Genomic DNA, 21,775 nt, shown 5'->3' on the forward strand with positions numbered 1-21,775 from the left:
GATTTATCTTTAACTTTCTTTCATTGGCAACACATCTTGTATTTTGCATATTCTTAATTTGAAAGCCATGTGAAGACTTTAAATACTTCGAGCGATTTTTTTCGCTCTCTCTCTCACCTCACATAGCCGCAATGTGTTGCACGTAGTAATTCGTCGTGATTTCGTGATGTCTGCCAGTGCTCTTTACTCCTGGCAGGGCGTAATACAACGTGATGTCAATTTTAAAGTTATAAAATGCCTTTAGGCCTATTTTTGTGTGTTACGGTAATGCCTTATATTCCTTGGAATCAGCATGTTCGTAAACTTAATGTTTCGTTGTATATTAGCGGCTAATATTTGTTTATTTTTCAAAATGGTTTTTTAAATATCAATGAAGATGTTGTTCGTCAACTTTAGAAATCCTTTGAGGATAATAAATACAGATTTTCCTTGAGGAAAAATGCTTCACGTGTTTTTCTTTTTCTCCAACTTCAGGCTGTGGACATTTTTTTTGCAAGTTCACTTCTACTAGCGGTGTAGTAAGTCTAAATTTCACTACACTTAATGCTCACAAGTGGTTATGGGCCCAGGTCCCCTGGACTTTGCAATTCCTGGCCATAACCTGAAGAACTTGGAAAATTTGAATTTTTATGCTCTGAAGAATTTTTAAAACATCGTGAAATTTTTGAAAGTATGGAAGTCCCTACAATACTTTTACTAAATGCCAATAATTGGAATACTTGGAAGAGAAACATACAAGTTGTCCTGCGTCATTCGGGCAGCTGGGAATTTATCGAAGCTGACGAAAAAGAAAAGAAACTTGAAGAAGAAAAATTGACGTTCCGAGATAAAGCGGAAATGAATCTTAGAAGAACCCGAGCTTATACTACCATTTATCAGTTCCTGTCAGAAGAATTCAAGCCTCTCATCGAATGCACTACTGAAGGAAAGATAGCTTGGGAAATCTTGTGCAAGTATTTTGAACCTGACACCCGTGCCAGATTGATATCCCTGTTGGATAAATTTTTTCAAGTCAAGTTTCAAGAAGGTGAGACTGTTGGTCTTTTCATCTGCCGAGTGAAAGCAGCTGCATCACAGTTAAAAGAAGTTGGCCATGTGATGTCCGACCTTTACATAGGTTTCCAGTATATCCGGAGTTTACCCCCTGAATTCACATCCATAGTACAGCAAATCTACCGATGGTCTGACGTGGACTTTACTCCATTAAAAATAGAACAAGAACTGTTGCTCGAAGCAAATAGAATTTCTGAAATGAACATTCCACTACAGACACCTGCTGTGTATGTGACCGTTCCCAATTCGCTACCTGCCTGTAAGATCCATCCTTGTAAAAGTAGTCGTAAACCTGTGTCAAATTTTAGTAAAAATAGATTTAAAGGGAAATGTAATTTTTGTGGGATTTTTGGGCATAAAAAGGTTGATTGTTTTAAATTTAAGGCAAAGTTAAATTCTAAAAATTTATCTCAAGGATCTTCTAATTCTCAACATAATGTGAGTGAAATTAATGAGTCAGAAGCTTTGAATATTACTTCATCTGATTCAGATATAACGTGGATTGCCGATTCTGGAGCTACGTCACATGTCACTAAAAATAAAAATCTTTTCTCTGATTTTAGGCCGGTTAATAACTTAAAAATGTATATGGCTGTTGACGGTAAACAAAGCAATATTTTAGGGGTTGGTACAATTCAATTGTTGGTCAAAGTTAATGGTAGACATAGGAAAATTATCTTGAAAGATGTTCTGTACAATCCTGAAATCCGTCGTAATTTATTGTCATTATCTAAATTGGAACAGGAAGGTAACAAATTTGTTGGTCATAATACCATTCTTAAAGTTTATGACAAAAATTGGAATCAATTATTTTATGCAAAGCGTAGAAATGACATAAATTTATATTTCTTTAAGCCTAATAGATATTTGTATTTGAAAAATAGTGAACATTGTGATAATTCTGAGCCTGTTTGTAACATTTCTGAAAAAATTGGTAAAATTTCACCTGAAGATTTATGGCACAAGAGATATTGTCACATTAATTATGAATATATTTCTAGAACTAGCAAAAACAATAGTGTTAGAGGTCTTCCTGAATTGAATAAAAATGTTAACTATTGTGAAATTTGTAAATATACTAAAGCTAGGAGTATTTCTTTTAAATCGATTGGGGCTGTGAGATCTTCTAAACCTTTAGAGCTTATACACATGGATGTAGGTGAAGTCCCAAATTTAACTTTGAGGGGAGAGAAATATTATTTATCCATTATGGACGATTTTTCAAAATGCGTTGCTGTATACCCTATGAAATTGAAGTCGGATGTTTTCAATATTTTTGTAAGATTTTTAAATCGTAATGAAAGGCTTTTAGGGAGGAAAATTAAATCAATTCGTACAGATGGAAGGAAAGAATTTTGCAACCAAAATTTTGAAATTTTCTTGAGAGGGCAGAGTTGCACGGAATGAACATAACTCAATTGCCAGCTTATTTCCTACATCTATATATACTATTGAAATTTTATGGCACCAATCGCTTCTCCCTGTGGCATCTGAGGTTGCTGCTGCATCCACTTTGAGATAGTCTGATTTAAGATATTATACATGGTGTTTCAAAATGAATAGCGGGGTTTTAACATGTTATAATATTTACTACACCAAACTTACAGCTACAAGTGATGTATCAAATGAAAGAGAAACTCAAACAGTTTTAAATAATTGCCTACAAGTGTTCAATGTGATCACCATTCGTCCTTCGGCACACGTCAAGACGATATGCGAGTTCTTCCCAAACTTTGATGAGTGTCTCATTAGTAATTGCTGCAACAGCTGTTTCAATTCTGTTCTTTAATTCGGGAAGGTCGGCTGGCAGTGGAGGCACATACACACGGACCTTAATAAACCCCCAAAGATAGAAATCACACGGTATTAGGTCGGGTGACCGTGGAGGCCATGGGAAACAAGCCCTGTCATTAGGCCCCTTACGGCCAATCCAGCGGTCGGGTAGAGTTAGGTTAAGCCAATCGCGTACCTCATTATGCCAGTGAGGCGGCGCACCATCTTGCTGAAAGAAGAAGTTTTCTGGTTCATCTTGTGTCAGTTGAGGGAAGAGCCATAGCTGTAAAGTATCCAGATAAGAAGTATCAGTTACAGTTGCTTTGACCAAAAAAGAAATGACCATAAACTTTCTGCCGGGATATGGCACAAAAAACATTCAATTTAGGGGAGTCTCGTTGCACTTGTACCATCATGTGGGGATTTTCTGAGCCCCAAATCCGAACATTATGGATGTTAACTTGACCACTAAGGTGCAAGGTTGATTCATCACTGAATACGCACTGATGCCAACAAACAAAAAACTGTTTGAGTTTCTCTTTCATTTGATATATCACTTGTGGCTGTAAGTTTGGTGTAATAAATATTATAACATGTTAAAACCCCGCTATTCATTTTGAAACACCCTGTATTGTATGTATATGTCTCACACCTAATACAGCACCGCCACAAGTCAAAAATGTCGACGCCACAAGTAAAGAATTGTCAATTTTGAGTTATATAACTTATAATTAGTTCTATTAAAATTCAAGACAGTCTCAAACGAAATTTTTTTTTCTTAACCTTATTTTTGAGATGTGTCAGTGTCACCACCACAAGTCAAAAATTATCGATTTTTAAAAATGCAATTTCAGGCTTTTTTTGGTAGTAACACAAGGAAAAGGGTTTGGCTTGTAGACGCCCCCTTTAAAATTTTGAAGCTTTAAAAAGACACTTAGGTATGACCCCCGAAAAATTCTGTTTTGAAGTTTTAAAAATGCAATTTTGGGATACATGTTGACATATTAGGGGAGGAGACGGTTGCTCTAACTCGGAAATTTTTTGAAGTTATAAGTATTATAAGTGATGAAGCTGGGGGAGAAGAAAAGAGGTTTTGGGAGGGAGAGCATTCAATTTTTTGACAATAAGACTTTAAAAACGCCATTAAACATTTTCTTTGGGTGAGTTTATGGGAAGGAGATCGAAATTTAGGAGCGTTCCCTTCTTAAAGCACATTCTAAAGTTATCTGTGGTAACGTTAGACAAGGGAAAGAGGTTCCCCAGAAAAAAATGTTTGCAATTGAAATCCAAGAAATATGATTTTTGATTATGTTTGGTACGACAGCATAAGGGGCGGGTAAGCAGCTGCTGTCCTTCTGTAAATTTTAGAAATCAAAATTCTGAAAATGTAATTTTAAGTTACCTTTAGTGATATTAGGGAGGTTAGCAGGGATTGGGGGTTCTGATCCAAAAATTTTCCAAAATTAAGAGCCTAAAAATCCGTATTTTGGACTGTCTTTGGTCTTGTCAAAAGGGTTAAAACCCTCTTTTGGATCAGTGCTTAGTGTCAGAAGTTGCTGCCGGGGCATGAGCCGACTCTCAGGGCCATTCCAAAGTTGAAAAATAAATAGGTGTATGAAATTAAAGGCCTCTTTTTTATATCAAATGTGTCTTAAACTTTCTGGGGCTCCTGCCCAGAAAGTTTAAGGATTTGTAGTCTTGAAAATGAATTTTTGACGATCTTTGGTAATGTTAGAGAGAGATGAAATATAAGAGTAATTGTAAAATCGCTATTTTTATATCTCAAACTATGTTAATAAAAGGGCGGTTTGGGAGCTCGCCAATGAAGTTTTTTTTAAATTGTAGCTCTAAAAACACAGTTTTGGAAGATCTTTGGTGATGTTAAGGAAAAGAGATTCCAGACCCCGATCCCGCAAATTTTCTTAATTTGTAGTTTTAAACATGCGTGTTAGATAACTTTTGGTAATCTAAAGAAAGGTTCAGGAACGCTCCCACGGTCCTTTTTTGAAATTATACCTTTTAAAATGCAATTTTTGATTATCCCCTTTTATGCTACGGTGGTTCAGGGGCTCTCCCCCAAAGTTTTTCAAAATTATAGATGCAAAAACGCAGTTTTAAATTATTTTTGGTAATATTAGGGGGAAGAGAGATTCAGGGTCAATCCCCAGAAATTTTTTTGAAACTGAAATCTTCATAATACGATTGAAAGACCATCTTTGGTAAAGTTAAGGCCATAATGTTTCCCAATTGAAGCTCCAAAAATGTAATTTTGGTTGACTTTCAATGATATTAGGGAAAGGAGTTTTCAGAAGCTCTCCTCTGGAAATTTTTTGAAATTTAAGTCATGAAAACTAAATTAAAGACAATCTTTACCGATTTTGACGAGATGGGGGGGGGGGGGGGAGGAGGCAGAGATACATTCCTTCAAAAATTTTGGAGTTAGCTTTAAAACACGGGTTTTAGATCAATTACTATTAATGGTATGAATAGTGTCTGACTTCTGGATATTTTAACGACCAAACTACATAATAATTTGTTTTACAGAAATCTGTGATTATTTGTATCAACATTTTGTGTTAAAAATTAAAATGGAAGATGAATCATCCAGCTCAACTTCAGACAGTTTGACCAGTTCTTTGGAGCTGCAGTCAATGCTCAACCGTCCCAAACCTACTATTCTGCAGTCAATAGCCGTACCAGCTCCTTCACCGCCACCCCCCCAAGCATTGTAGTGACTACTACTCAAGGTAATTTTTTTTTCTCTCTCTCTTTGAACTTTGACCTTGTAAATTTTTGTTTAATGACTTTTGTGCAATAATTTTAAGCAATAGAAATTTAATTATACTGGAACTATCTCTTTGTGTTTTAATGCTGTTACTTGTAAGGGGGTAAACAGTTTTAAAAGGACTCGTGATCTTCGTTAGGAATTGATAAATATTCTAGGACCAACCTTCGCTTTACCCACAGCCTGTTTCTGGGCATCACTTTTGTATTTGCATGTTTTCTTTTTTTATGTGTGTATTACTAAAATTTGATTTCGATTTCAGCCTGTCCAGCCCCTGTTATGTCATTCAATACTGCAGATTGTATAGATGTGGTAAATTCTTCTGCAGCTCTTACTTCAGTAAGAATGGCCCCTATGCTACAAACTCTTGAAATGCTTCCGCAGAACATCCAACTCACAAATCCCCAAGCATTTCTTCTCACAACCCCTGCTCAACCAACATTACCTCTGACGACGGCTCTTCCTCCGAATCAAATCATCATCCACACTATGACGGTATGTTTCTGCATTTTGAAAATTATGTACCATATGAAGTCGACCCCTTACAGGGAAAATCTGTGAAAAATTGAAAACACAGTCGAGCCCCTACTTTCAGAAAAAAAAGGGGGAAGGTTTTGTCTCAGTTCTTCAAATGCATTAAGAATTACTAGCTGCTTTGCCCTGTCTACTTTGAAAAAACCATTGCGTCAAGTGAAGTATCTTCAATAACCAGGATTAAATGAAAGAAAAAAAAACCATCATGCAAAATTTTCTCGCCAAACAATGATGACAGATACTAAAATACTTTTAAGAAATTAAAATAAAATGAAAAAGATATATTTAAAAGGCGTAACCATGGAAACACAAAATAAAATAAGTTTAAGAATTGAAAATGAGAAAGATGGAAATTAACAATGGATTCAAAAAGCATTATCGTGGAAACGCAAAATAAAATGGGTAAAAACTTGAATAGAGAACAGATTTCTGAACTTCATATAATTCGCCTTGTAACTTTTTTCTAATGGAGATAGAGGGTTAAACTTTCGACCTTAGGTCGAGTTAGATCTGGAGTAAAAAAAGCAGCTCTTTCCAATGCTGTCAAAAAGAAATCTGTGGGACAATTCCTTCACTTTTTATTGATGGATTTAATGAAGAAAGTAGTGCCTAAATTTCAGCGAAGCCAAAAAAAAATTCGAGCTAAAAACGTAAGAAACTCCCTTTTAAAACAATAAATAATGAAGAAATTTTGTCTTGCAGCCGGAGGGCCTTCACCAAAATGAAAATGTTTCTGTAGAGTTGAATCCATCTCATGTCATTATCAACACAGCAAATGCCGCTTTGACGTCTTTAGCATCTACACAAATCCCATCAGCTCCTCCTTCTCCCGCAGAGGTCGAATCCGATTCTTCCGAAAATGAGAGCTCATCTTTAATGGAAAATTCTTTTGAAGCTCAAGTAAGTATTGTTTTGTGCTCTGTATGTCTTATAAGGTATGGAGTTTCGTTTTGCATAAATATAAGAGACCCCACCCCTTCTATGAGAGGTTTCCTGCCTTCAGCTCTATTATGGCTATTCCAGACTGACAATTTTCAAACAAAAGGTCGAAACTGCTGTCTCTGGGTGCTCTAACGAGCCATTTGGTGTATGCTTTTTTTTGGATATCGCTACTTTTTTTTTAAAAATAAAATCAGTTGTCACTCTTAATAAGGATTGTTTTTTGAATCATCCTGTCGAATGCATAATTGCAACAACAGATAAACTAAACGTGCAAGCGCTAATGCCACCTTCTTTATATAAGTCATTATGTTCCATGAATAAAGAACCCGAATCCTATGAGAAAAACTTTCTTTCTAAGGAAACAGAAGATTTAGACCAGATGCATTCCGCAGAGAAAGAAATAGGTGCAGCTCTGAGTGAAGGGGAAGAAACTAGTGATACATTTTGTGTTGAGAGAGACTTAGATGATGTTAACTTGAACTCTGACAAAAATAAATTGAAGAATGAACAGAATAATTATAGTTCTCTTATAAAGATTCACTATGAATTAAAGCTCAATAATAGTAATTTCATCTTAATTGAGGACTTAATTTATCATAAAGATAAAATTATTGGTGAAACAATATTGCAATTAGTGTTACCACGATGTAGAGTAGACAGGGTTTTGAAATTGGCTCATGAGTCAGATTTTGGGGGTCATATGGGGGTTAAGAAAGCCAAAGAAAGAATAAGATATAGTTTCTATTGGACAAATATGTCTAATGAAATTGCTGATTTTGTCCAAGCATGCAATAGGTGCCAGCTTCGGAAAACAGAAAAATTGTAGAAAGAGCTCCAGGAGAGAACAAAAGTTGGCCGCTCTGAGCTGCCTCTTGAAAAAGTGAACTTTGATACCATTGGAACAACTGAACTCCTCTCCAGTAGACGACGAATGCATATTTTGAGTATGATAGCTCAACATACTCGGTGGCTTAAAGTAGTTTCACTCCGGACCCTTGCGGCTAAACCTGCGTATGAAACGGCTAAATACTACTACAGACGTAACAGCTTTTACACTACTCAACGACCAAGTAGCTCGAGGTCCATTATCCATACTCAAATCATCTTGGCAAATGAAATGCATCTTTCAACAAATATTTCTCAACCAGCTACCATAGGCGGATTTACGGGGGTGCTAGGGGGTGCGCCGCACCCCCAACAACTTTGGTTGGATTTTCAAAGAAAATTTAAATGAAATATATTTCATCAGGAGAAAATATATATTTCTCCTCAGGAATTTTGTAAAACAACTTGTATTTTTCTACAGCTAAATGCAAGTTAATTTACTTGAAAGCAAACCAAAAAATACAATAATAGGCAGCTTATTGTGAGACCTGGTCACCACACATCGCCAGCGCGAGAGAAATTGTGCAACACGAATTAAAAAGTATTTCTCCATTAAAAAAAGAAAGATGATAAATAATTACATAAATCAAATAAAAACATTCTTTTAATTATTTTTCAGTACTGTATTATATGATAATTTTATACTCTGCAATTTGGTATTTATTGGTAATAACATTACAATTTTCTTTTTCTTTGAAACAACCATGGCTAATAAAGTCAAAAAATATGGCTATTGTGATGTACTTCCTCAAAAACGATATAAAGTTCCTTACACATCGTTCCAGTAAACAGAACAATAAAATCCCTCTGAAATCAACTAAAAACCAACATTTCCACGGTAAAATTTCAAAATTTTCTGAAGGGGGGCGGGGCAGTGCTATCACTGAGTTCCGCGACTAAAATTAGTTGCTTTTGTTGCCTTTAATATGAATAATAGTCTCCAAAATAGTTACCAGATACAGAAAATATTTTCTAAAATAGTCTATTTTAAAAAAATAGCATGTATATTATTTTGATGCCATGAAGTGGGACAGACCTACGTGGGGTAAATTTTCTCCAAACAACCTTTAAAAAGGAAAACTTCAAAAAATATTTTCCAAATTTCAGCCCAACCCTGAATAAACACTAGAGAGAAACCGGCACTGACACATTCTAGTATATTTTTCTCACTGTCTGACTGCTAATATTAAAGACAACAGTGAAAGACTGACTGTATAAAAAGAGCTCGAAGCGTCACATTCATATTTCCGATCGAAAGAAAACTAGCTCTCGTTTAAAAAAAAATGATTGTGTAGTACGAATAAAAGAAATTAAGAACCAAAAAAACAGTAAAGAAAAAAAGAAGTAGTTGAGAAACAGAAATCACGATTGCAAAAACTAATCCTTTACAAAAATCGCACTCAAAAAAATCAATTTCACATTTTTTCTGATCGTGAATGTTTTATTACATTTCATTTTCGCACTTTTTAAAACGATTGTTTTCAAAAATTAAATGCGGTAAAACTTTTCCTTTTTCCCATGGTAACTAGGGGGTAAATTAAAAGCGATTTTTTAATTTTTTTTATAATTTTTTTCTCCCAGGAGAAAAAAAAACTACCTTTTTTTACGAATTTTAGTTACACTCACTAAAACAGTCGCTGTATTTTAGAACTGATTGCAAAATACTCGCTTTTGTCATCAAAATAGTCGCCTTTGCCGTCAAAATAGCAGCTTTAGTCGCCATTTGCAGTGCTGTATCCCCCCCCCCCCCCATTTCCTGTATTTCAATAGCTTAGCTAGTTTCTCTCGCCCGGAGCGTTTCCTCTATTTGCCACCTTTTCATTGAGACATATCTAATACATTAAAGCATTGAAAATTATCGCTCAAAATATAAAACTTCATGTAAGGTAGTAAAGGGAAACTAATATAATCCGTATTCTTCCTACAAAAATAAAGGGGGCGGGGTCAGGCGCCTATCTCGGAGAAATACTCTGAATTTACATCAAAAATTGCAGTTAAAAGTAACTTTTGGGGAAATGGGGTTCTCTACCGAATCTTTATCAAAACTGAAGTCAGTTTAAGCCTTTGGGTACGATGGAGAGACAGCTTTTATTCCGTAACAAAGTTCCAATAATATGTTTTCCTTGCATTAGTTCAGCACTGGCAAAGAAACAACTTTTACAAAAATATATTTGACATTTATATACATTAACAGATGTTATATTTCAGAAATACATTTAATATTAGATATTTATATATTTTCCGAAATTTTAGTTTTAAAAATACAATTTCAGTGTTGAATTACAATTTAAGGACATTAAGTGAATGAGGCAGGTTCAAGGGCTCACTATGGAAATATTTCAACTTTGAACACTGAAATGATCGTTCAGTCATACCAAAACCTTACATTTCAAAGGGTTTTTTTTGCCTCCAGTATTACATTTAAAGTATGATTCCCTTATTTGATTTTTTTCCCCACCAGTGGGCTGAATCGCCGCCCCGAAAAGTACGCTGTCCCGGGCGGACCACCCTCTCCGCCCCTTCCTAGCTAAGCCACTGCTATAGTGTTGCACCCCCAGAATTCACAGCCTAAATCCGCCTATGCCAGCTACTGATTATCTCAAAAACTGATAACTAAAATGGAGAAAGCTTCAGAATGTGCATCATTGACTGTTGCTCAAAAGCATAAAACCTATGCAGCTTGTTTTAGCAAATCGTCATCTGTAAGACATTTCAAGTTGTTACAGAAAGTTATTTTGCTTACCGTATATACTCGCGTATAGGTCGATCTCGCGTATAAGTCGACCCCCCCTTTTTCAGAGAAAAAATCCAGAAAAAATCTAAAACCCGCGTATAAGTCGACCCCCATACTTTCCAAAAACATCGCGAATTATTTTCAAAGAAATTTCAAAATAATGAACACATTTATTTACAAATAAAATAGGAATTAAATAGGAAAACATTTCTAAAAGCCTTCAAACTCGGATTCCGAGTCGGACGCAAAAAAAAAGTTCATTAAAGTCCGCTTCCGTCATCACCGCGTCATCGTATACATCGGCGGCTGCAGAATCGTCAATGATATCAGAGGTTGCGTTCGACGAACCTCACCGGTAAACCGGTAAGTAACCAGTTACTAACCGCGGCGTTCTATGATCAACCGGTTACCGCAGCGGTTACCATTCTAAGCAGTTGATTGGTTGATTTGAGCACGTGATCATTAGCTGTCACGTGATTCACTAACCGGTCGTGCTCGTCAAACGCACTCTCAGTCTGAATGGCGTGACTGTTGACGATAAATATTTTCATACGTTTCACGATATTTGTTAATTGCTGATTTGATCCTTAATAAAGAAGAATAAAATTATCTTTATTTATGTGTATTATTTAAGTTTTTTTATTTATTATTTTTGAATAAGTTTACTTTTTCACATGATCAACTTATCAGCAACTACCTGTAACCGCACATCGGCAATTCTCGTAGCTTCCCAGCTCTCGTTAATCGGAAAAAAAATTTCGGAAAATTTGACCCGCGTATAAGTCGACCCCCCTTCCTTTGATCTCATTTTTTGGACAAAATTTCTCGACTTATACGCGAGTATATACGGTACACCTGACAATAGTAATGAGATCTACGCTCGTTGAGCCGGACCAGGGGAAATAGTTGGGCACCACCTTCTTCATCCTTATTAAGTTAAATTATCGGACGGAAGTGTGACTTACGTTCATGTCAATGAAATACAGAAGTATAATGCTCGTGCTCTTGTAGTTGGAATTATATTTCAAGAATTCAAATTCGGAGAAATACACACAACACCTAGTTTTATGACCAAAAAATAATCGATGAAACAGGTTCGAATAATTTGAATGGTAGGAAGAAAGAACAGCTGTTAAATCTCCTCGTGAAGTATCAGTCTTGCTCCACTGGCAATGTGAAGACAGTCGAAGCAGGTGTACATAAGATTGGTTTGAAGTTGATACCGAAAGAACCTATTTGTCTATCTCATTTCAGAAACACTGAAAGTAATAGTGGCGTAGCAAATTGAAGAAACTAAAATCTATCTTTTATTTACTGAAAGACGCTTAGAGTTAAAGATCTTGATATTATATTGTGAAATAATATTTATGCATAGTTCATGCTTGTATCAGATTGAGTCTCATAACTGATACATCAGTCTTATACATCAGTCTTATGTGGGGGGGGGGGTATCCTTATCCGGAGTTACAAGCAAGTGGATTGAGTTTTCGCACCAGATATCTTTATTTTAAGTCACGCGCTCTGATGTTCGCATGTTTTGATTCTTGAAAATTGAAAAGAAAGAAAAAAATGCTTTAGTTAGAAGTAAAATGGTGCTTATTCGATGGTGTGCATATTTCTTAGAAGATATAAACATACTCTAATAAACCTCTCAAACCTTTGAGTTTACATACTCACACAAAAAAATCATAATTTATGTGGTTCATTTTTAGTGCATATCTCATGCACACCAAATAATATATGATTTACTATGGAATGTTTTTAGGCTATTGATGAAAATGGTAATATTCATCAAGATTGTGAAATAGATGCTGTAAATCAAGTTCATATTGAAGATAAGTCAACTCATTATATTCTATCAGGTAATAAACTGTTCTTTGAATTTGTTATTTCAATATTTGATTATGCCTTTTTTATGCTAAAACCAGATTTCATTATCAAACCATTTTTATTTCTAAATAAAATACAGTAGAGTCTCGAAAATCTAAGGTAATTGGGGCTCGCGCCACCTCGGATTACTGAAAACTTGGTTTATCTGGGAAATCCTTCCAGATTAAAATTTTACACTTTTCAATGAAATAAAAAAGAGCACTTTTTACTTCCTTGTACAAAGAAGAGGAAGTATTGCCTTCACAAAAAAAATTATCACTGAAATTTCAGCATAAATTTTGCTTTGAATTACTAAAAAAATTTTGATTTTTTTCTTCGTGGTGTTTGTGTAAGTATTTAGGTTTATTTATTATGCAAATTTGTGTGCAAGCAAGCATGCATTTTGACAGTGCCCGAATCCATTTCGTTAAGTTTTGTCATTACTTCTATAACTATGTGCTTGTATATTCGTCTCAAAACACGAAAACGGTTAGTTGTAAAATTTTGTATATGTGATTTGTTCTTAAGTTGTGAATCTTCTATTTTATCTCAATCGGGCATTCCAAAAGGCATGTTTGCACATTCTTTGTGGTTAATCAATGTCAATTTTATTTATCAAGTTATTTTTTCCAAGTCATCTCTTAATCCATATTTAGTAGTCAATGAATATTTTGTCACTTAAGGAGTGTTGTTGCAACCAACCTCTCAATATATTTTTTTATTATTTACTATGTTTTGCTATGACAATGAGAATTTCAAGTCATTAATTTTCAATTGAAACCACATATTTTGTGTTTTTAAGAAACAATAATGGCAAGCTTAATTTTATGTCATGTTATCTTCTGACCAGCAACATTCTATATTCGTTTGGCGAGAAATGGGCTGTTTAAATCTTTGTATCCTCTCTGTTACAAAGAAAACTGCTTGGATAATAAAATACTATACTTTAAATTATTTTGATTAATGCATATTTTACAACTTTGCAATAAATTCTATTAGTTTCTTTATTAGATGGATTGTTTACATGAAGTTTTTTATGTTTTACAGCTTGCGGGCAATTTTAATCTAGCTTTTCACTTTATTTAGTGTATTGATAATATTAGGTGCTGTAAATGTTTTTAATCAGGTCCTCTTTTTTTTTTTTGGAAATTAAATAAAAATTAATATTATTTGAAAAAGGCATAACTTGTATATCTTGCCTATGTTCTACAGTCTAAATGCTTGTTTATAATCTTTAACTCTGCAGGCTTGTGTAATCAAAAGAGCGATCACAGCTTTTTTTAATAAAAACTTAAGAGAATTGTTGAAAAAAATTTAAGAGAAGTGTTGAACTAACACATGATGATAGTAACATTATTTTGAAATGCAAAAAGTTTTTGCAAGAAAATGTTTGCAATAAAACATTATATAATTATCTCACATTTAGTAAAAATCCACCTGCTTCAATAGAGGGCAGATATATCTGAAACATTGCAATGGTAAAAATTGTGCTTGTTTAGTTTTCATTGCAAAGCTTAACTTTCTGTTTACCAATATTATAATTTGGATAGTGATTTGGATAACAACTGTTTACTAATGTTATAACTTGGATTTCATTCATTAATATTTGGTAAACAATATGATAGCCCAGATTTCACATGCAAAAAAAATTTTTTTTTTACTTAATAGAATTTTGAAAGAAAGTATGCTGAGTTAAATAATTTGACACATTTTTGTGGTTTTATATTCATTGTCATTTTCATGAAATAATTATTTGAATTGAAAACAAATTTGTCAACTTTAAAAGAAAAATCAGCAGATATAACATTTTGTTATTAAAAAATTTTACTTTTATTGACTTCTTAATTTTATTTTATACACAGATCCCATGTTAGCAGCCAACAGAAGTCCAGAAGGTATGATCTCTGACATGGAACCAGATAAAATACATACTTCAGTAGACAATCTAGACAGTACCCCTGATTAATGTAAATTACTCCATATTATAATTAGGTTTTTCAATTGTAGTGAATTACAAATAAACATGTTGAATATGTATATCAGGGAAGATCTGTTAAAATAGTTACATACAATACAAAACTCGTATGCATAAAAAAGCATAGACAAGTCAACATATCACAGATTTATTTACAATTTTCTATGTAATTATTAGGAATGCCGCACTAAAAAATATAAATAAGATCATGTACATTGCTTATGATTATGTTGCAAAGATTTTTCTCTCCTCCTTTTGTGATTTTATAAAAGAAAAACCTTAAAATATTTACAGAAAATATATTTTCATTTGATACAAAATGTAAAAAGCTTACACATTCATTCAGTTCTTTGAGTTATTACTTAGAGTAAATCTGTATTGAAAATTTCTGCATTTATTCATCCAAATCTTAGCAACTCTTTAAATACTGTTTTTATATGCAGTTTAATTATTTTTTTGAAAAAGTTACAAAAGGGAAACATTTGATTTTTTAAATTCATTTTTATATTAATGCATACAAAGATCTAAAAAGAAAAAAGAAAAAACTCATGCAAGAAATATTTAGTTCTTGAATAAGAAGAATGTAGACTATTTTTCTGCACAAAATGCATCAAAAGGCATTTGGTGATTGTAAGCATCACCAATTGCTGTGCCAACACTTGTAAAACTGTTTTATTATTATATGCTGCCAACTGTGGGTAAATTATTTTATTGGATCAAATGCCTTACAATGTCAAAAAAGCAGTTCAAAAAGCCATGCCTCTTTTATATGAATGGGGTTCAAAAAATGATTAATATTCAACTGAGTTTGGCATAGATGAACTTAAGAGTTTTATAACTGTTTCAACAGTATGAAGAGGTCAAAATAGGATTGTATAATTAGACAATTATTCTCTATTCTAAAATGCTTAAAGAGAAAGCAAGTTACACTTAAACACATATTGAGTAATACATTATCTCCCATTAATTTACATAGTTCCTTCTAAATATATTTAGGGTGCTTCATAGATAGTAATATAGTTTGATGATACATGAATCATACCTCCATCTAACCTGCTATTTTTGCAATGGTTAGTCCTAGAAGCATATTTCCCATTGCAGAAATGGTCGAAATAAGATATGAAAAGTTTGAAACAAAAAAAAAACAAAAAAAGTTAAGAAATCTAACTTTTTATGTGATATTTAGGTCCTCTAAAATGCATTTAGAAAAATCACAAGCATGAAAAAATGATTGAAGCTAAGGATGTGCAAATAAACCAATTAATTGGCAGCTCATAATTGGTTGAATAATGATTATAATGATTTTTTTAATACTACATATTTCTCCATCATTTTTTTTTTCTTTTATAATTTTGACTTTAGAAAACTTTTTTTTCCTGAGGGACGATTCTTTTCTCTCAACTTTCCCAATTTTCCCAGATGAACTTTAAAAATTCATCCAATTTCTTTGATATAATTATCGTATTATTGTTAACAAATTACATTGTGTTAAGTAGACAGGAAAATTTAAAAATACTAGGGGGTAGCCTGTCTTCAGCAGATTAATTTAGGAGCACTTCTAATTTAAATTATTTTTTTAATTATTAGTAGCCATTCAATCCAAGACTTTTATTCTTTATAAAAATTATAAGGTTATCTAAAAGCACTATGCTAAAGGAGAAAATTATCGATACAAGAAATATGTTGTGATATTGTATAAATGTGTATATTTATTCAAAATACAAAAAATAAATTTAAATGTACCTTGGAGGGATAGAACACTATGTCCATTTTCATAACTTTACAGGGGAGTTGTTTTTTAACCTCATGGTGTTCTATCCCTCCAAGTGAAAGTGGACTTGGTGTTATTTTAAAATACACTATATCTATTTATTAATAACTGGTTTTGGACATAGCGCTCTCTGCCTCTAGGAAATATGAGAAAAGCTGATTTTAACTCTGTAATGTCATTTTGGAAAACGATGAACATAGTGTTGCATCCCTCTGAGGTACAGATATAATGGCTGCATTTAAAAATGCTTATAGATCTCTTAATTTGCTCCAGCAATTAATGTTTAAAACCAACACAGAAGTTTTTAATTTACTAATTTATACATTACTAGGGAAATAAATGTTTTTAATGTGTATTGGAAAGTCCTAGATAATATGAAGAAACATTTATTTTCTGGTAGTCTTGATATAAATTTCATTTAAAATACATTAAATGTATGCATATTTTCTTCAAAATGCTCAATTAAAAAGTTTTTAAATAACTTTTTTTGTTCGAATAATACTGAACCAAGACTATAATGTTTTACAAAAGAAGGCATTATTAAAAACAGAAAAATACTCCAAAAAATCTTTTTTTTTTCCTTCACAATTTTTAATAATTCTCAAGTTGTGATTCTGTAACTTTTTAAATCGGAAGGCATTATTAAAAACAGAAAAATACTCCAAAAAATCTTTTTTTTTCCTTCACAATTTTTAATAATTCTCAAGTTGTGATTCTGTAACTTTTTGAATCGGAATAAAATAATATTAAGTCATCACTATCTTAAACACCTAATGCAATAGAATAATACTAAAAAACATAATGGAATGTAAGAAAATAAAAATCCTTTTTTTCCCCTCTCAAAACACGAAGTAAAAATGATTAAAAAAAAATAAATTAAGTATATACAGTTAAACCTCCCTTAACTGACACTCCCCATTAGCGGACAGTTTCTGAATCCCCAGACCCTTGAGATAGGCATATAATGTATTTCACTCCTCGTTAGCGGACAGTAAATCAGCCAAGTTTCGTTTTATTTTTCTGTGTATGGAAAAATTTTGCTTAGCAATGCTTTCGTAGCAAGCATTTTTTCTACTCCTTTAGGATGTTCTGGGGCTAACCAGTACCAATAAGAGGATTAACACCCCTTTTGCTCCGAAAGGTCATTCAAGTCGAACGAACTTTAAAATCAAAGCTTATGAAAGTTTTGTTTTCATTTCATACACGAAATTCCAGCAAAAAACAGAAGAAAAAAATCTTTCTCATTTTACACAGTACTTTGCTTTATCAGTTTGCATGGGAGAAGAATTCATTCAAAAAAAAAACTCACCTGCAACTTAAGGGTATCCCCGCCCTCCCCTAGATTTTGGGAGATGAGCGTCGGTGCCGTGTCTTTTCCTTTCAGACGCTGATGAGGAATCGGCACAGTATTGCCAGATTAAGTGAAAAGTAGCGGACTGGGCTACATTTTGCTACGATCTAAAACTTTATTGGGTAGAATTTACGAAATTATCCAATCGTATTTCGGTTAAATTATGTAAAACATATAAAATGCTTTCTTCTTTAATTTTCCCGAAAAATTCAGATTATTTACTTATTGGGTAAGTACACTTATATAAGCACTACTTATTAATTTAATTTAGAATTATACACTGTATATGTAGGCTTAGAATACAAAATTAAAATGTCATTGTAAAATGTGAATTCAAACTCCCCAATAGCAGACACTCCCTGTTAACGGACATAAACTTTGGTCCAAATGGTGTCCGCTATTGGGAGGTTCGATTGTAATTCACTTAAAATGAAACTTAAATACTTTTTAAGCAAACCAAAGCTTGAATTGAAAGCGGCAGCAAACTGAAGAGTATTATTTGCATGGAATTACATTTGGCATTGATTGCAATGCAAATAGATGGCTAAAATAAGTCATTGGCTTCCACACAGTTATTCATTTTCTCACAAACATAAGACATGTTGGTTCCTTTTGAAATCGTTAGAAGTATACATAATTTGATTTCTGTGTTTTGATTGAAAAGTATATTTTTACACTTCGCCACCAATTATGAATTATAATATAACCATAAATATATACATATCAGCATATATAACATGTTAAATGAAAGAAGCATATGAAAAATGGACAGAGCTGGTCTTGAAGAAACTAGAAGAAGGTGATTACATCAGGCCTGTCCATTTTAAACTTTTTCGCGGGGGGGGGGGGGGGCAAAGGGTATACACTCAATGCATAGTATAGGAATCATGCAAAATGCACAACAAAATATATTAAGTTTCATCAAATTGTTAACATTTTAATGCATGTTTGTCTTTTACCATCAGTATCCTAACTTTTAAGCGAAACAAGCGTAAAAATTTTGTGGCTGGTTCACAACCACTAATTTTGACTTTTAAGAACATAAAAAGAGTTTTATTGAATTATTTGCAGGCTGTTTAGATATTTATTTTTATATTTATTTAGTTTTTGAAAAATTAAAAAACTTTCAACATTAGTGCCTATAGGGAAAAAACTGAAGCAGTCAAAAAACTAATAAGACTAATAAACCCAGTGACACTAAAACATTTTGCACCGAAAAACCTAGAAACTTGCTGATTTTTGTTTTCTTTTTATCTAAAAAATGCAGATGTAGGATAACTGGTATGGATAAAATAACTGTTTTGAAACTTAAAAGTACTTAATTTTTTATTACATAAGATGCAAACAATTTTAGTTTTAATATAACTTTTTTTTATTTGCTCTATTAAAATTATTAATTTTTTTTTCAGTCTGAATTTTATAATGAGAGAATTTTTTTTTTTTGTTCTCTTTAAACTGGTTCTATCTTTTAACTAGTTGCTCTGAAGTTCTTTGCCTATGTTTCAAGGTTTCAAGCTATAGAGTTAATTGTTAAACAGCATGCTGATACACCACACACTATCTACAAATGCAAACAATTGAGAAGCTGACATGTGGAAGACAGACGGTCAAATTTCAAGTTTTTTGTCGCCCCCCCCCCCCATTCCCCTGAGAAAAACAGTAAATGCTCAAGCCAATGGCTTGGAATAAACAGCAATCCAATCAGCAAAATAGTTTAGTTCCTACGAGCAACGGAAGATGGCACTAACAGTCCATGATACTTGGTCTGGTATTTTTTGCTTCCCCTGTTAAAATTTACTTTTTGTGACTTACTGTTCTCTAAATATCAACTTTCCATTATGGAGTTTTTCTTTTACAAAGAGAGGAATATTATGCACATGTACACTGGATAGAAAACTGGAAAAATTTTATAAGTTTCAATTCCACAACTACAAAACTTGCTTTACATGTGTTATTACTTTTTTAGCAAGCAATCCTTGACAGTAAAAATTTTAATTTGTCAAAAATAGATTAAAGGAGAAGGTTTTTCTCACTTAATTTAAGGTACTCTTGAATGTGTATTGAACTTTGAGATCTTTTTGAGAAATCTAGAAAACTGGATGCCTTATAAAACTAATAAACATACAAAACAGAACAAGGAAAACTTTGAATGATTAATTCATTTGATAAAATTAATGAAATGATGTAATAAATAGTTCTGGAAAAAAAAATACATATCACTTCTAAAACCTTCAGAAGTACCAAAATATTCAGAAACAAAACTGTAGGTACTCTTCTTATTATAAAATTGTTTCATAGTTTTTGTATAAAGAAGTCAATGCTAATGTGATTAAAATTCCAATCTAAATTATTTTGTTCAATCTTAAGCTCATCACTTCGTCTAATCATTTCATTTATAGAATTAAATCTATTTTTAAAAATCGATGATAAAATTATCTATAGTATTAATTGTTTGAAAACTATTCTAGTTTGTTCACAAATTCTTCTAATAATTACCTGGGTTTCAAGACCAAAACAAATCACAAAGCTTTATCCTACATTTTTCTAGCACCACAAATGTCAAAACCATTGTTCATATTAGTACTACAAACATGAAAATGATTTAATCTCTCATTATAAAATAATATAATAAAATTCAAATATTTCATAAAATCTTTTGCATAATAAAATCAAAATCTTTGAAATAATTTTAAGTGGAGCTTGATTCTTAATACATTTGGCGCTCAAATTCTTATAAGTCTGATGGAATTATTTGCACACAAATAATAAATATGATTAATATTACGCACAAACATTCAGACTTAAGTACTATGTAGATGATAATAACAATTAGCACATATACAAAACAAAACAATAAGACTTGTATTACAGTAAATTAAAATACGGAATTTAGGATCAACACCACCTTCATTGTACCAGTAGATCTGTAAGAGAAAAAGTAATTGATTAAACTTATAGGTAAAATATACCACCAGCTCAGTTATGCCTTAGCCCTGGCTTAGGGGCGGTAACTTACTATAAACTGATAGGTGTTTAGAAAGATGTTTTAGTTTTGATAGTTCAAAAACTTCTACTAAATTTTGTTACTGGAAAAAGCAGAATCAAAGCATTAAAAATGAAAACCATTGTAAGAAACATTGCCTAAATTAATTACAAACATTTTATTTATCATTTTGAAGATAGCAACAGATAAAAAATTTTAATTGTTGAGATTTGCCAACAATTAAATTGCATGAAAGGCTTTCTCGAGGCAGTGCTACGTAATATCGTTTTAATGTGATTTACTTTTATATTACTGATTAAATTAAGATGTATAACACAAGTAAAGGATGACTGATATCATCCTCCCTTGCAGTGATTAACTCCCAAACTGAATGACTTTTTCCGCGTTGCTGTGAAACAAAATTAAATGGAAAAGCAAATGAACTTTTGTAAAACAAAATAAGGTTTAAAGTCATTTAGTTTCATAGGATAACAATTTATACCAATCCTAACCCAAATAAATAAATCAAAATACAGTAAAACTTCTCTAAAGCGGACAATAGTGGGACAAACATTTTTGTCCATGAGAGAGGGGTGTCCGCAGGAGAAGGGTTTTGCAATTTTATTTGTTTATCTAACATTATTCACTTTTTAAACTAAACTTAAACATATTTATAATATACACTTTAATGTCTCTATAACTTTTTGATTTAATAGTTTTTTTAAACATAAGGTAAACACAGAAAAAGGCATTTGCCAGTGCTTAATAGTGCTTCACCAGTGGCCACTTTAACGCTTATATTTGAAAAAATAGGATTCCAGGTTTCCCAATGGATTTAAATGTGCAGGAAGTGATACCTTCACTTTTGCACTTTTGAATTCATCGGGGGACCTGGAATCCTATTTTTTCAAATATAAACCTTAAAGTGGCTTATACTAGTGTGTTTACCTTATACAAGGTGTCGGCCCTAATCATGGACCAATAGCTAATTTCTAAACTGTAAGAGATACGTGTATAGTTCTAATTTTAAAAAATCTTGCGTAAGGAATCAAAATTCATAAAATTTGTGTCAAAGAATCAAATTTTGAAAAAATTATAAAATTTAACTTTTTATACTGTT

The 21,775-nt window shown here is 32.6% G+C and overlaps 2 protein-coding genes across 3 annotated transcripts in view; both read left to right on the forward strand.

Moving 5' to 3' along the window:
- Positions 1–6,011, forward strand: part of LOC129228038 (cyclin-D-binding Myb-like transcription factor 1) — a 37,791-nt gene extending 31,780 nt beyond the window's left edge. For both annotated transcript variants that reach the window (XM_054862678.1, XM_054862669.1), the window contains 2 exons: positions 5,371–5,573; positions 5,874–6,011. In XM_054862678.1, coding sequence (XP_054718653.1) covers positions 5,371–5,558 — 188 coding nt within the window. In that variant the 3' untranslated portion in view covers positions 5,559–5,573; positions 5,874–6,011. The remainder of the gene's footprint in view (positions 1–5,370; positions 5,574–5,873) is intronic.
- Positions 5,957–14,541, forward strand: LOC129234300 (cyclin-D-binding Myb-like transcription factor 1). Its single transcript, XM_054868295.1, has 4 exons — positions 5,957–6,106; positions 6,848–7,045; positions 12,472–12,568; positions 14,438–14,541. The coding sequence occupies exons 1-4, from the start codon at positions 5,957–5,959 to the stop codon at positions 14,539–14,541; spliced, it is 549 nt and encodes a 182-aa protein (XP_054724270.1).
- Positions 14,542–21,775: the final 7,234 nt, after the last annotated feature.

Source organism: Uloborus diversus, chromosome 1 (assembly GCF_026930045.1).
Source record: "Uloborus diversus isolate 005 chromosome 1, Udiv.v.3.1, whole genome shotgun sequence".
Taxonomy (NCBI): Eukaryota; Metazoa; Arthropoda; class Arachnida; order Araneae; family Uloboridae; genus Uloborus; species Uloborus diversus.